General features: G+C 52.6%; 1 protein-coding gene across 1 annotated transcript; it reads right to left on the bottom strand.

Annotated features, from left to right (window-relative positions):
* Nucleotides 1-4,500, bottom strand: CBX8 (chromobox 8). The gene is made up of 5 exons (XM_034789805.1): nt 4,352-4,500; nt 3,841-3,884; nt 3,593-3,658; nt 3,424-3,490; nt 1-3,197 (listed from the first exon to the last, which is right to left on the bottom strand). Exons 1-5 carry the CDS (start codon nt 4,418-4,420, stop codon nt 2,364-2,366), a joined length of 1,080 nt encoding a protein of 359 aa, XP_034645696.1. The 5' UTR covers nt 4,421-4,500; the 3' UTR covers nt 1-2,363.
* Between the last annotated feature and the right edge of the window lie 7,747 nt (nt 4,501-12,247).

Raw genomic sequence — 12,247 nt, 5'->3', positions numbered from 1 at the left:
TTCTATTTACAAAGTATATATTTAAACTCACATAAAAAGCAGGTATGATGTAGACATTCACGGTTGGCAGAAGACACGTATTTAAGCTTCACTTCTGAGACTGAGATTTAACCAGATTTGTTTTTACAAGTCTTAGAATTAAATAACACACATACACACACACACATCCAATATATATGGAGATATGTACATACACACAGGTATGTCTAGCTTTAGATATGTATATATGTGCGTATCTAGACACATATATATTTATACAGGTCTGGAGTGAAGAATGCCAAATTAAGATCACACCCTGACTTTTAGAATGAGGCGGGAGCTGCATTGTGATCTCTTTAACAAGGGGAGGTATTTTCCAGCCTTCAGGCATAGAGGGTAGAGGACAGGTAGACAAATCCTCATTATCATACACATGGTAACAGACATGTCCCATGTAGGTTTGACCTGAAAACAGCATCAATATTGTTACATTCCTTGTTTCAGTTCTTTGTACAAACTAAGTTTAAAATCTTGGTTTTACAAAATATTATATTAAAAAAAACACACAAGCAACTCCCTGGGTACAGCTTAACCAGAGTCCCCTTGTTTATTGGATTGGATGAAGGCGAAAGTCCCCAAGATGGAAGGGAAAGGGGTCTAAAGAGGTAGGAGGTCAAATTATCCAGAATGGGCCTAAGAGCAGCAAAGGCTACTCCTTGTACTCCTGCCCCTTCCTCTTCCCATCAGGCCCCATGTGCTTTCATCCTATGTGCAGTCCCCACATTAAGAAGCATTTAAGACCTTCACTGAGCCAATCAGAGAAGATGGGAAAGGCCAGGCTCCACTATCCGAGGCCCTTCGGGGCGGCTGGACAGTTTTGTGCTTTTGAACCAACAAAGGTGCTTAAACCAATATATGTTAGGAGTGGAGAGCACCTGTTACACCTTAAAAAACAACCCCAACCCCGATCCCCTTCTCCCACAACAGGCTCAAAAAATATCAACCTCTCCCTTAACTAGGTAAAGGTGGAATACGGAGTTCAGATAGAGAGAAAAAACACTTCTAGAATCCCCACTCGCTTTCTGCAAAGTAGCAAAAGGTTTCTGGTCTCCGCTAGTGGATGGAAACCGCTGCATTTTGTTCAGTCATTAACTCTCACTAAGCCTGGAGCAAAACCAAACCAAACCATACCATTCACATCTGCCTTCCAAAGAGAAAGGTGTGAACAAATACCAACAGCCACCTGTGTCAGCAGCACCTACTTTGTGCCTAGTAGTAGATCTCCTCTCAGCCATTGTGAAACTGGCATAAGACGGAAAATATTTATTTTCTCTAACCCCCAAAAGTGACTCTGGAATTCATTGGGGGAGATGTGGATATTGTAGAACACTGTATCTGGAGTCTCCCAGCAGCCCAAAGGGAACTGTGCCCTGGAAAAAAAGCAACACTTTCTATAATAACATGAGCATCTAAATATGGGCAGTGACACTTTATCCTCCCAAACTTTTCTGGCATTTCAGGAATGTAAACAGATTTTTTTTTAAGTGGGTGGGGGAAAGAATCAAGCAAACAGACAAAATGAAAACAGCTTCTCAGCTCAGTTCTGTCTCCCATAACTGCTATGACAATTCTATTAAAGTGCATTTCAGTATCACTCCTTTTAGGAATCTTAAACATACAAACCTCCTCTTCATTGGCAAGAAGAGGTAATTCAAGTTAATACTTCACTAGAACAACTTTTAGTCTTTTTATGGACTTCAGCTTTTTTTGATTTTATACCAACTTTTTTTTTTTTTAATTGGAAACAAAACCCAACAATACTGTAAATTCAAGTGCTTATTTCAGCTGTCCAGACTGACAGGTCTGGATACAGCACACTTGATTGTACAAGCAACACCTTATATCACAATCAAGAAATCAGGGCATTTTGCCCTGAAAGGGATACAACTTCCCCACGCATCATCCAGAGCATCTTATGAAAAAATCATAATTAATAAAACCCCAAAACATAATTAGCTACTAACATCATTCATTATATACACTGGCTCCTGCAACAGATACATGAACTCGTTAGTTCTCAGTTTTATTGTCCTTTCTAAGAGCAACTGAGCAGTCACTGTTCAGTCTCCATTTAAATAAAACAACTTAGAGTTGAAATATATATATATAGATATATATATATAGGTATTTTTTCTTAAATAACATATTTACATCTAATAGAAAATATAACTCTAGGAGATAATCTTTCAATGAAACAGAAAACTAGAGAAAAAAAAATGCAAGCAGAAAGAATTAAGACAGTTTCTAGGTCCTGTCCTGGAAAAAAAAAAAAACCACCAAGCTCTAACCAAGCTTTTATCTCTCTGGATCTATCCTGCAAACACTCATCGCTTTTCTTTAAAGAATCCTTGGTCCGTGCTGCTCTCTTTAATTGTAACGGTCAAAAAGTTAGATGTCACATCAGTCACCACCACTTTCTCCAGGTTGTTGAGAGATGGGCTCCAGGACTCCTCTTCCGGGTCCCCCAGAATCCTGGAGACAGGGATTCTGGCAATGAGGGAGGGTCTGCCAGACTGAGTCCCCACACTGTCTCTGTACAAGCTTCCCACAGAGCCCTGGTTTGCAGAGCTGTGCATGATCTTAGGGCCGCCAGGGTCCAATCCATCTTGCCCCTTGGGGTCCAAAAAGTCTGACCTGTGCTTGGTGACCCTGGGTGGGTAAGTCTCTGAGGCTCCCAGCTTCATGCCAGCCTCTGCTCTATTGGGGTTGGACATGGCACCAGAGAGGTCAGGCTCCTGCCTCCTGGCTAGCTGGATCACACTGTGTCCTGAGCCAAACTTCGCTACCCCAGGAACGGCCTCCTCTATTTTCCGGGTTTTGAGGTAGTCCCCAATCTTGTCCCCTGGCTCACATAATTTCCTCTTGGAGACATCCAGAGCCTCTGGCAAGTCCTTGTAATGCTCTTTCCTAGGCTTTGGGCCTCTCTTTTTAGGGATCTCTCCAGGTTTCTCTTCCATTCTCCCAACCCGGTCCCGGATGCTCTCACCCCTCAAGGTGCTGGGACTGCCCTGGGCGGGCAGAGCTATGTTTCTCAGTCCTTCCCTAGCCCGGGAAGTGGAGCCCAGCTCCTGGGGTGATCTACCAGGATATGGCACCCGGATCCCCCTGGCAGAGTCACTGCGGAATTCATAGGTTTTGGCTTTTGCTTTTGCCTGTGCCTGCAAAGAAGATAAATCAACCGGTGACTTTATCATCCTGCCATTCGGCTCCATAATTACAACTTCCCAGATAAGCAATGGCCTTTCCACAAGCATTCCCCATCAGTGCTGGAGCCGGATCCTGCTATTAGCATGCTGGTTCTGATGCTCCCCATTGCAGCATGCAGCCCTCTCCACTCACCAACTAAACAATGTCAATGCACACACTAGGCTCCTGCCTCCTTACCTTTAACAGGAAGGTTTTGGGTTTGGGGCCTCGCTTTTTGGGGCCGTATAGCTCCATTTCTCGTTCCCTAGAGGTATTTAAAAAAAAAAACAGTTTCAATTCAGCATTGCTACAAAACAGAGCAACGTTTTTATAAGTGTGATGTATATGACTAGCAAAGGCCTTGTACCTTTCCTCAAAGGCTGCAAGCAGCCGGGCATCCAGAATGTTTTCCTCGGGTTCCCAGGTGCTGTACCTATCAGGACATGCACAGAGATTGAGAAACAGTGTCAGCTGTGAGTGGGGGGGGGGACAAGATATATAAAATTTAAAAAAAACAGGATCTAGCTTTTCTTTCTATTACAATGCAAAATAAATAATCACCACCATCTTCTGGGTATTTGCTAGGCTGCATAATTGTATATATAACCTACTTACTTCTGAGACCAGCCCTTCCATTTCACGAGATATTCCATGCGCCCCTGCAGTTGCACAGAGAGAAAATAAATAGGCATGGGGGAATCAAGATAGATGCATGCAATAAAAATATGCATGTAGCAACATGCATGCAACCAAATAAGCCTGCACCAATAGGCATGTGTCAAATATATGCAAACGGCCAAATGCATGGAACAAAAAATAGGCGAGCAGCAAATCCATGCAACCAAACAGGGATGCAGCAAAATGCATCTGGCAAAAATATGCATGCAGCAACACGCATGCAGCAAAGCATGCCTGCAGCATTTTTGTAAAAATGGGCATGCAGGACAAAAAAATCACCAGATGCAATGTGTGCAGTGCAAGTCCAGGGGAAGAGGCAGCTCTGAACTGCTGCTGCAAAAGGGAGCAGCTGGGGGAGGGAGCAGGGCTGTTCTCCGAGGCGATCTCGGCCTCCCGCCGGCCTGGGGGGCTGCATGCACGGGCGCTGGGGGGCCCGAGAGACACCTACTTTGCGGATGCGGCGCTTGAGCAGGGCCTCGGCCGCGAACACCCGCTCCCCGACGGCTGAAAGCTCCATGTTTACTCGGCCGCTGGCAGCAGAGAAGCAGCAACCAGCGCAGCCCAGACCATAATACTCCGCCCGCTGACGTCAGCCCTTCCCGTGCCCCCCCCTCCTCCCCCCGCAGTCGTCCCTCCCCCCGCACTTGTTGCTGGCGGAGCCGGTGGAATATTCCGCCTGCACCGCATTGGCCGGGGCCCGGCCCCTCCTCCTCCCCCCCGCTGCCTCCGCCCCCTTCTCCCCTCCCCCAGCCGCCCCCCCTCTCCTCCCTGCTACGTGACCCGCCTGTCAATAGACAGGGGGCGGGGCCAGAGGAGCGACGAGAGACCGGCAGGGGGCGGGGGGAGGGAGGGAGGCTGGAACCCTGGGAGGGGGGGGGGCAGAGCGGGCCCCCGCTGTCTGGCTGGGGGGGGGTGCATACCTGTCCCCCCTCCCCGCACAGCGTCTCCATCCAGCCCCATCTTTCTAAATCACTGTCCCCCACCAGCCCCCCCCCCGGGCCAGGCAGCCCCCCCCGACCCCCCCCCCCCCCCCCCGCCCAAGGGATGCCACGACCCCCAGGGCTGCCTGGGGACTAGGGGAAGAATCCAAGTCCCCCCCAGCACAGCCGGTGCTGCCCGCTGCGAATGAAGTGGGGACCGTGTCCTTGGGGAGTCGGTGGGTCTGTCAAACCCGGGGCCAGACTGCGCATTATTCCGGTGATTTATTTTCGTTTCCAGTGGGTAGATTTGCGCTCCGCGCTTGTGCAGGCCAACGCGTGCTTTTCAATCCGGGCGGCCCGTTTGCCCAGCGGGGGCAGGCTCTGGGACAGCCCCCGGCACGCGGGCGGTGCGCGCAGCGGCTGCGTTTCCTGAAAAGCTGCTGCAACGTTTGTGCAGAGAAAGGAAATTTAGAAGCACAAAGGGCTGGAAGAGTTGAATCAGCAGCAGAGCCTCATCTCAGGTCGTTTTGCTGGTGGCTTTGGACGCGCGGCGTTGCAGGGGCTGTTCTAACCACACGGGTTGGCGCACCGGGTCCCAGCCCTCCTGGTGCACCGGTCAAAGTGTAGCCGCTAATCCAGACTGCCCTGCTAGCGACGTGTAAACGAACCCACTGCTGAGCAGGGCTGGGTTGGACAGTGCCTCTGGCATGCTACGTAGGGCGATGGGCTCCTTTGATTCGGAACGACTCACAACAGGGCACAAACTCTAGAAGAGGACTTGGAATTTAACGTGTTCTCGCCCGGAGACTTATTCAAAACAGACAAACAAAACACAAGCCTTGACGTTTTCTTACAACAGATGTAGCAAAACTCTGCGAACCTTGACTTCAGCGTGTTGCCTGCCCGAGACAGTTTCATTTCCACATACAATTCGTATAGGACTGTCTTTGAAATAAGGTGGAAAATAACACGTGCAAAATTTGCCGATTGTAAAAAATAATAGTGGGAAATGACCCTGTTCCCTATTACTGGTCTGTATTGATCTCTCTGCCCCTTAGGTCCTGGACTATCAAAGAATGCATGAAACATGGATGTGTTAGGTGCAGAGGCAGAGGGTTGGGGAAAGCGAGAGGGAAAACTCTATTGTGGGTTAATATAACAAAGAGAAATTGTATCTTATTAACGAAGTACTCGAAGATTACGTAAAAATCACCTCATTAGACACTATCTGCCAAGAAAGCCGTTAGTTTGGAAGCCAGCAAACCAGCAAAGTTCAGAATCATCAAAAGTCATTCCCAGTAACAAATAGTTTGGTAGAGTGGTGCCAGGAGTACAGCTGTTTCTGCTTAAGTTTAAATACTTTCCAACAGTTTGGGTAGTGAAAATAAAGTAGACTTCAACAGCCTATAATATGAGTTTCTGGTTTCCTTGCTCCAAGAACCTATGGAGTTTTCTCAAGCAGGCGGGCGAAAGGGATTTGGGGTGGGGGATGGGGTGTCTAAGCAGAGGTGAGGGTTTCACTGGTTCCTGGAGCGTCAAATGACTTTTTGTCTGTGCCGCTATGGCAGGGTTATCTGTAAACAGAGCGACAAGGTCATTAGTGCTCTCTGCAATCAAGTGTTTATCGCTGGGTGATTGCCGTAGCGGTCTCGGTTCCCGAAATCTGCCGCAGAATTCTCTCTTTCTCCTCCCCCCAGCCCGTTAAATCACTAATGGCTGCTGGAGAGTTTTGTTATTTGTTTTAAGATAGTATTTCTCTGTATTTCATCCCTCAGTGATTTTACTGCCACTTACTCCCATCAGGATGTTTGCTTTAGGGGCTTGAAAAAAAAGCCAGAAATGTAGACGCTGCTGAGTTGGGGAGATCCCTATCAGAAAGATTTTCTTTCTCAAGTCACTTCCATGCGTCTGTTAAAGCACAATTCAATCACAGCCGAAGAAACAGATTCGCTCCGATTTTATTTAGATCTGAAGTTGGGAGCTTCTTTTATCTCCCCACCTCCATGTGCCTACGGAGGCAGGGGAGTGGGAAGTTGCCCTTCTCCAAACCATTTCGGGGGAGAGAGACATTCAGCTAGGGGATGGTTCTTGGGAAGCACGGAGGTGCAAACGTGTCCGATCTCTCATGAACAAACGGGGGTTTATTCCAGCTGGAGCCTGGAGGGGGGAAATAAATAAAACAACAAACCACTCAAACCTCCTCCGAGGCCGAATTTTAATATCTCCCGCCTCCGGCTGGAGCGTCCCAACCTCTCGCCTCGGCTCCGCACAGACCGGCCTGGGCGCTGTCACTCTCTGACCCCCGGCGAGGGGGCTGCGGACCAGAGCGCCCTGCAGCAGCACTGTAGCCTCTCACTGAAGTGGGGTGCGCCGCCCTGGGCACTGTGGGGAGCAGAGACACGCTACGTTCAGACGGGACGGACTTCTGGCTTCCCACTCCCCTGCCTCCAGCCTCGCACAACTGGGGCGCTTTGGTGTCTCTCTTCGGTGGGGTTGTCCCTCCCCTTCAACCCATGCCGGGGATGCTGGAGTGGAGATCAGACCCGCCAAACACCTGGCCGACTTCATGCTTCGACCGCTCGTCGAGCAACAACCCCCCCGAGCGAGGAAAGGTCCTGGGAGGATTCGTGTGCGTCTCCTCTTCAGTAAATAAGGTAACTGCTTCCTATCACCTAGGTTCCCATATGGCTGCAATTTGAGAGTGGGGGGGGGGGGGGAAAGTGGAAATAAAACGGTCTAGTGCTGCAATTTTACGAAGAAAAACGCCGGCAGTTCCATTTAGGGTTGTTACCAACGTGATAAATGAACTCTCGGGCGTGTGTTTATGGACTGAAATACGGGCTGCGGAACACCTGTTTCCCACGCGGGACGGGGGGTGTTTGCTCGGAGTCTAAACGAACTCACTGGACGCCCCTTCAGGTGCATTGACCGATCCGACGGCGGCTCCTTTTGTTGTTGTTTTGTGCCATTAGTTCTCAAGTCGCTTGTGGCTGCCTAGGACTGTGACGGGGAGAGCCGGCGAGGGGGTGCCGCGTTGTTTGGGGGGCCCACGCCGCGCGCCAGGCGGAGGCGGGGCAGGCGAGAGGCGATGCTTCATTTCTTTGCCAGTGACCTGTTTTCTCTCGGCTCCCCTGCTGCTGGGCTTCCCCCGGGGGGCTGCCTGGTGGGTGGGCTCCATCCTCCCTTTGAAACAGCCAAATCCCGGCGGGCACTGCCGGAGGGGCGACTCCCAGCGGGTAGCTCCTTGGAACCGGCCCTATGGCGCGGGTGGGTGTCAGTCTGGGGGCTGCCCCCTCGGGTAACTCGGTCGAACAGCCGCAGGCGGCTCTGGCTGCGTCTCGCGTGAGGGTGAAAACGCGTGGGGGTGACAGCGGGCCGGCCCATCCAGACACACGACTGAGAACCGGATCGGGGCACGCTTTGCTCCGCCCCGGGCCCAGCAAGGGGTCCTGTGGGGACAGAAGGGCTGAGCGAGCCTGGGAGCCGGAGGAGCAAAGTCGCTCTTGGGAGCAGACTGGCCGTGTCCGTGCGTGGGGGCCCTGGGCTGCCTCTCTCGCACGGGGCTGTGCCCCAGGGCTGAGCCGGTCGGGTGGTGACGTTCTGGTCCAGTGAACTGGTGAACCCCATCGACGTGCTCCCGTCGGTGCCGTGGGAAGCCGAGGCGATCCGGGGGCCGGGGAGGAGGCGGGTTTAGGGGAGATAAGGGAACAGGCAACTCGGGGGTCGAGGCCAGGAGCTGTTATTTACGGGGCTCTGACAGTTCTGGGGGGTGGGGCGGGTCAGAGGTAGACCAGGGAATCCAGAGCCCATTGACCCGGGGACCCGCCCGCAGGTCCAGGGCTCAGTACCTGTCTGCTCAGGGTTATACGGCCGCCTGTCCCCACCACACCTGAGCGCCTTCCACCCGGGGCTCCGTGGAGCCGCTGGATCTCCTTTATTTTGGGGGGTGAAAACTCTACTGGGGGTAACTGTTTACTTGTTACAGCGCCGCCAGGGCCCCGAAGGCCAGGCTGGGTCTAGCTGACCGGAGCTAGCGCCAGGCTGTTTGCCAGCCTTGTCTACCCACGTTTAGTTTCTTTGCCCATTTGCCCCAAAGAGGAGACAATTAATTTGCATCAGTCTCCTCTGTATATCCAACCTCTCTCTCTCCCGGCCCCCCTTGCTCCTCATCTCCTTTGGACCCTCACCAAAAGCTCTTAGGGAAATTAAGTTGTCATGGGATAAGAGGGAAGATCCTTTCATGGACTGAGAACTGGTTAAAAGACCGGGAACAAAGGGTAGGAATTAATGGTAAATTCTCAGAATGGAGAGGGGTAACTAGTGGTGTTCCACAAGGGTCAGTCCTCGGACCGATCCTATTCAACTTATTCATAAATGATCTGGAGAAAGGGGCAAACAGTGAGGTGGCAAAGTTTGCAGATGATACTAAACTGCTCAAGATAGTTAAGACCAAAGCAGACTGTGAAGAACTTCAAAAAGATCTCACAAAACTAAGTGATTGGGCAACAAAATGGCAAATGAAATGTAATGTGGATAAATGTAAAGTAATGCACATTGGAAAAAATAACCCCAACTATACATACAATATGATGGGGGCTAATTTAGCTACAACGAATCAGGAAAATGATCTTGGAGTCATCGTGGATAGTTCTCTGAAGATGTCCACGCAGTGTGCAGTGGCAGGCAAAAAAGCAAACAGAATGTTAGGAATCATTAAATGGGGATATAGAATAAGATGGATAATATCTCATTGCCCTCATATAAATCCGTGGTACACCCACATCTTGAATACTGCCTACAGATATGGTCTCCTCATCTCAAAAAAGATATACTGGCACTAGAAAAGGTTCGGAGAAGGGCAACTAAAATGATTAGGGGTTTGGAGAGGGTCCCATATGAGGAGAGATTAAAGAGGCTAGGACTTTTCAGCTTGGAAAAGAGGAGACTAAGGGGGGATATGATAGAGGTGTATAAAATCATGAGTGATGTGGAGAAAGTGAATAAAGAGAAGTTATTTACCTGTTCCCATAATACAAGAACTAGGGGCCACCAAATGAAATTAATGGGCAGCAGGTTTAAAACAAATTAAAGGAAGTTCTTTGCCACACATAGCAGTCAACCTGTGGAACTCCTTGCCTGAGGAGGTTGTGAAGGCTAAGACTATAACAGCATTTAAAAAAGAACTGGATAAACTCATGGAGGCTACGTCCATGAATGGCTATTAGCCAGGATGGGTAAGGAATGGTGTCCCTAGCCTCTGTCTGTCAGAGGGTGGAGATGGATGGCAGGAGAGAGATCACTTGATCATTACCTGTTAGGTTCACTCCCTCTGGGGCACCTGGCATTGGCCACTGTCGGCAGTCAGGACACTGGGCTGGATGGACCTTTGGTCTGACCCAGTCCAGTCATTCTTATGTTCCCCTTGGCAAGCTGCTTCAGAGAATCCCCAAATTTTATGAGACGAAGGCTGAGGTTTCTAATGAAGGGAATTTAGACGTATATATTCCTTTGAAATGAATGCACTCGATTAGTGCCTGTGTGAACTCCCCTAGACTGCTCGGGGAAGCTCATTTAAACCCTTTAGTGTGATTTGCACAGGAAATCTGTAACCCCCGCGCCCCGGCCACATTGTATCAACACCCACGTGTACTAAGGGTCATTCCATTCCCGGCGCTGCGGAAAGCAATAAATCTCGGACCATCTTGAATTTCCTAGACTCCTCGTTAAACTTATTGACTGGACACCTCGTTTTCCTGGGGCCCGGGTTCCCTTCCCACCTCCAGAGGCAAACAACAAAAGCGGGCTGGACGTACCTCGCCCTGGCCCCAGGGGATGGGGCGACGGTGGGGTCTCTGGCAGGAGTTAGTGGCGTTGCCAGTAAACCCTAAGTTCCAGCACTTGCTGATTTCCAGCCTGATCCCTGTTCCTAATCACCTGCCTCCCGAGAGCAAGAAGCGATAGACTCGGCCGGGGTTTGGCTCCCTCCAGCTGGAGGGGAGTTCCGGCACAGGCTTGCTGCGTGGATTTCCGCCGACCCCCCTGTGGGGTGGGGTGTTTCGGCAGGTGTAGGCAGGGGCCCAGGGCAAAGTACGAGGACTGAGCCGGGCGGGGGGAAGACACGGAATGGACACGCTGGTGCCCAGGCTTTAACCCTCAGGCCCTGGAGTCTGTCTCCTGGATAAATCCGCCCCGAGCACCCGGCCAGGGCCGCAGGAAAGGACGGGGAGCACGCGAGGCAGCGCTGCCCACGCGTGTCACGGGCTCGCAGGAGTGACACGTTTGGTTGCAAATTCAGGCCAAACGGGTCGGGCGAGCTCCCTGGGCGAGACTGGAGGGGCCGGCGTGAGACTCTGCACGAAGGGCTGAGGATACTTTCCCCAGCCCCGGGACCCCCGGCTTCCGAGGAGGCCCCCGGGCTAGGCAGCCGATAGACGGATCGATCGGGCAGAGCTGGGGCAGCGGAAGGAGCAAACAGTCCCTGTTAGCGCCCGGCCAGTCCCACTCTCCCTGCGCCCCCGGGGAGCGGCCGCGTGGGGATGGAGGGCGCCGCGGGCAGCTCCTCTCCCTCTCGCGGGGCTGGGGGGTCCGTTAGCCCCGCACCCTGCGGGGGGGGCTTGGCCAGGCGCTCTTGGAAGAAGCCCCTCCCTCGCGCCGAGCCCTTTCTGACCCACTTCGGTTCCTATGAACCAGCCCCCCCCCCCCGAATTCCCGCTAAACAAACCCCAGGGGCGCGTCCGGAGCCTCCCCTCGCGGGTACCCGGCACTTCCACCCGCGCTCGTCTCCTACAGACAATGAAACCTCCCTCGGTCCGGCTAGCAAGGTCTTGGCTTCCGCGGGACCCGCCGCTGGGCCAAGGCCATGAACAGGGCTACCTGACCACCGGCTGGGCGAGGAACCATTCGCCTCGATACCACTGGGCAATCGGTGCTTGCCGGTGAGTCAATCGGCCGGGTCTGGGCTGGGGACTAGCCCAGCTGTGTCTCGGGGCCCCGCCGCGCACTGGCTCCCTCGCCGTGCCCCCAGGGGCTCAGGCGCGGGGAGGGACCCCGGAGTTTTCCTTTCTGAACCCAGACTGCAGCCCCCGCTGGAACGAGGCGCCCCGGGAGGGGCGGCGGGGCCAGGCGGGGATGCAGAGGCAGGTGCCCCATGAGGGGACACCCCCACCGGTCCCTGTGCCTGATGTGAGAAGGGGGCGGGAAGCTGCTCCCGGAGGGGCCCTGTCCACCGCAAAGCTGACAGGCTGGCGGGCTGCACCTTTCAAGGGAACGAACAACTAGCTAACCCGAGACCGGCCGGGCTGATCCCTCTGCTCTGGGCGCCCACTGGGCTCTGCTCCGCATCCCACACCAGCTCTGGGCGCCCACTGGGCTCTGCTCCGCATCCCACACCGGCTCTGGGCGCCCACTGGGCTCTGCTCCGCATC

This window comes from Trachemys scripta, chromosome 14 (assembly GCF_013100865.1).
Source record: "Trachemys scripta elegans isolate TJP31775 chromosome 14, CAS_Tse_1.0, whole genome shotgun sequence".
NCBI lineage: Eukaryota > Metazoa > Chordata > Testudines > Emydidae > Trachemys > Trachemys scripta.
The sequence above is the reverse complement of the archived record's forward strand: the minus strand, read 5'-3'. Positions and strand labels throughout refer to the sequence as shown.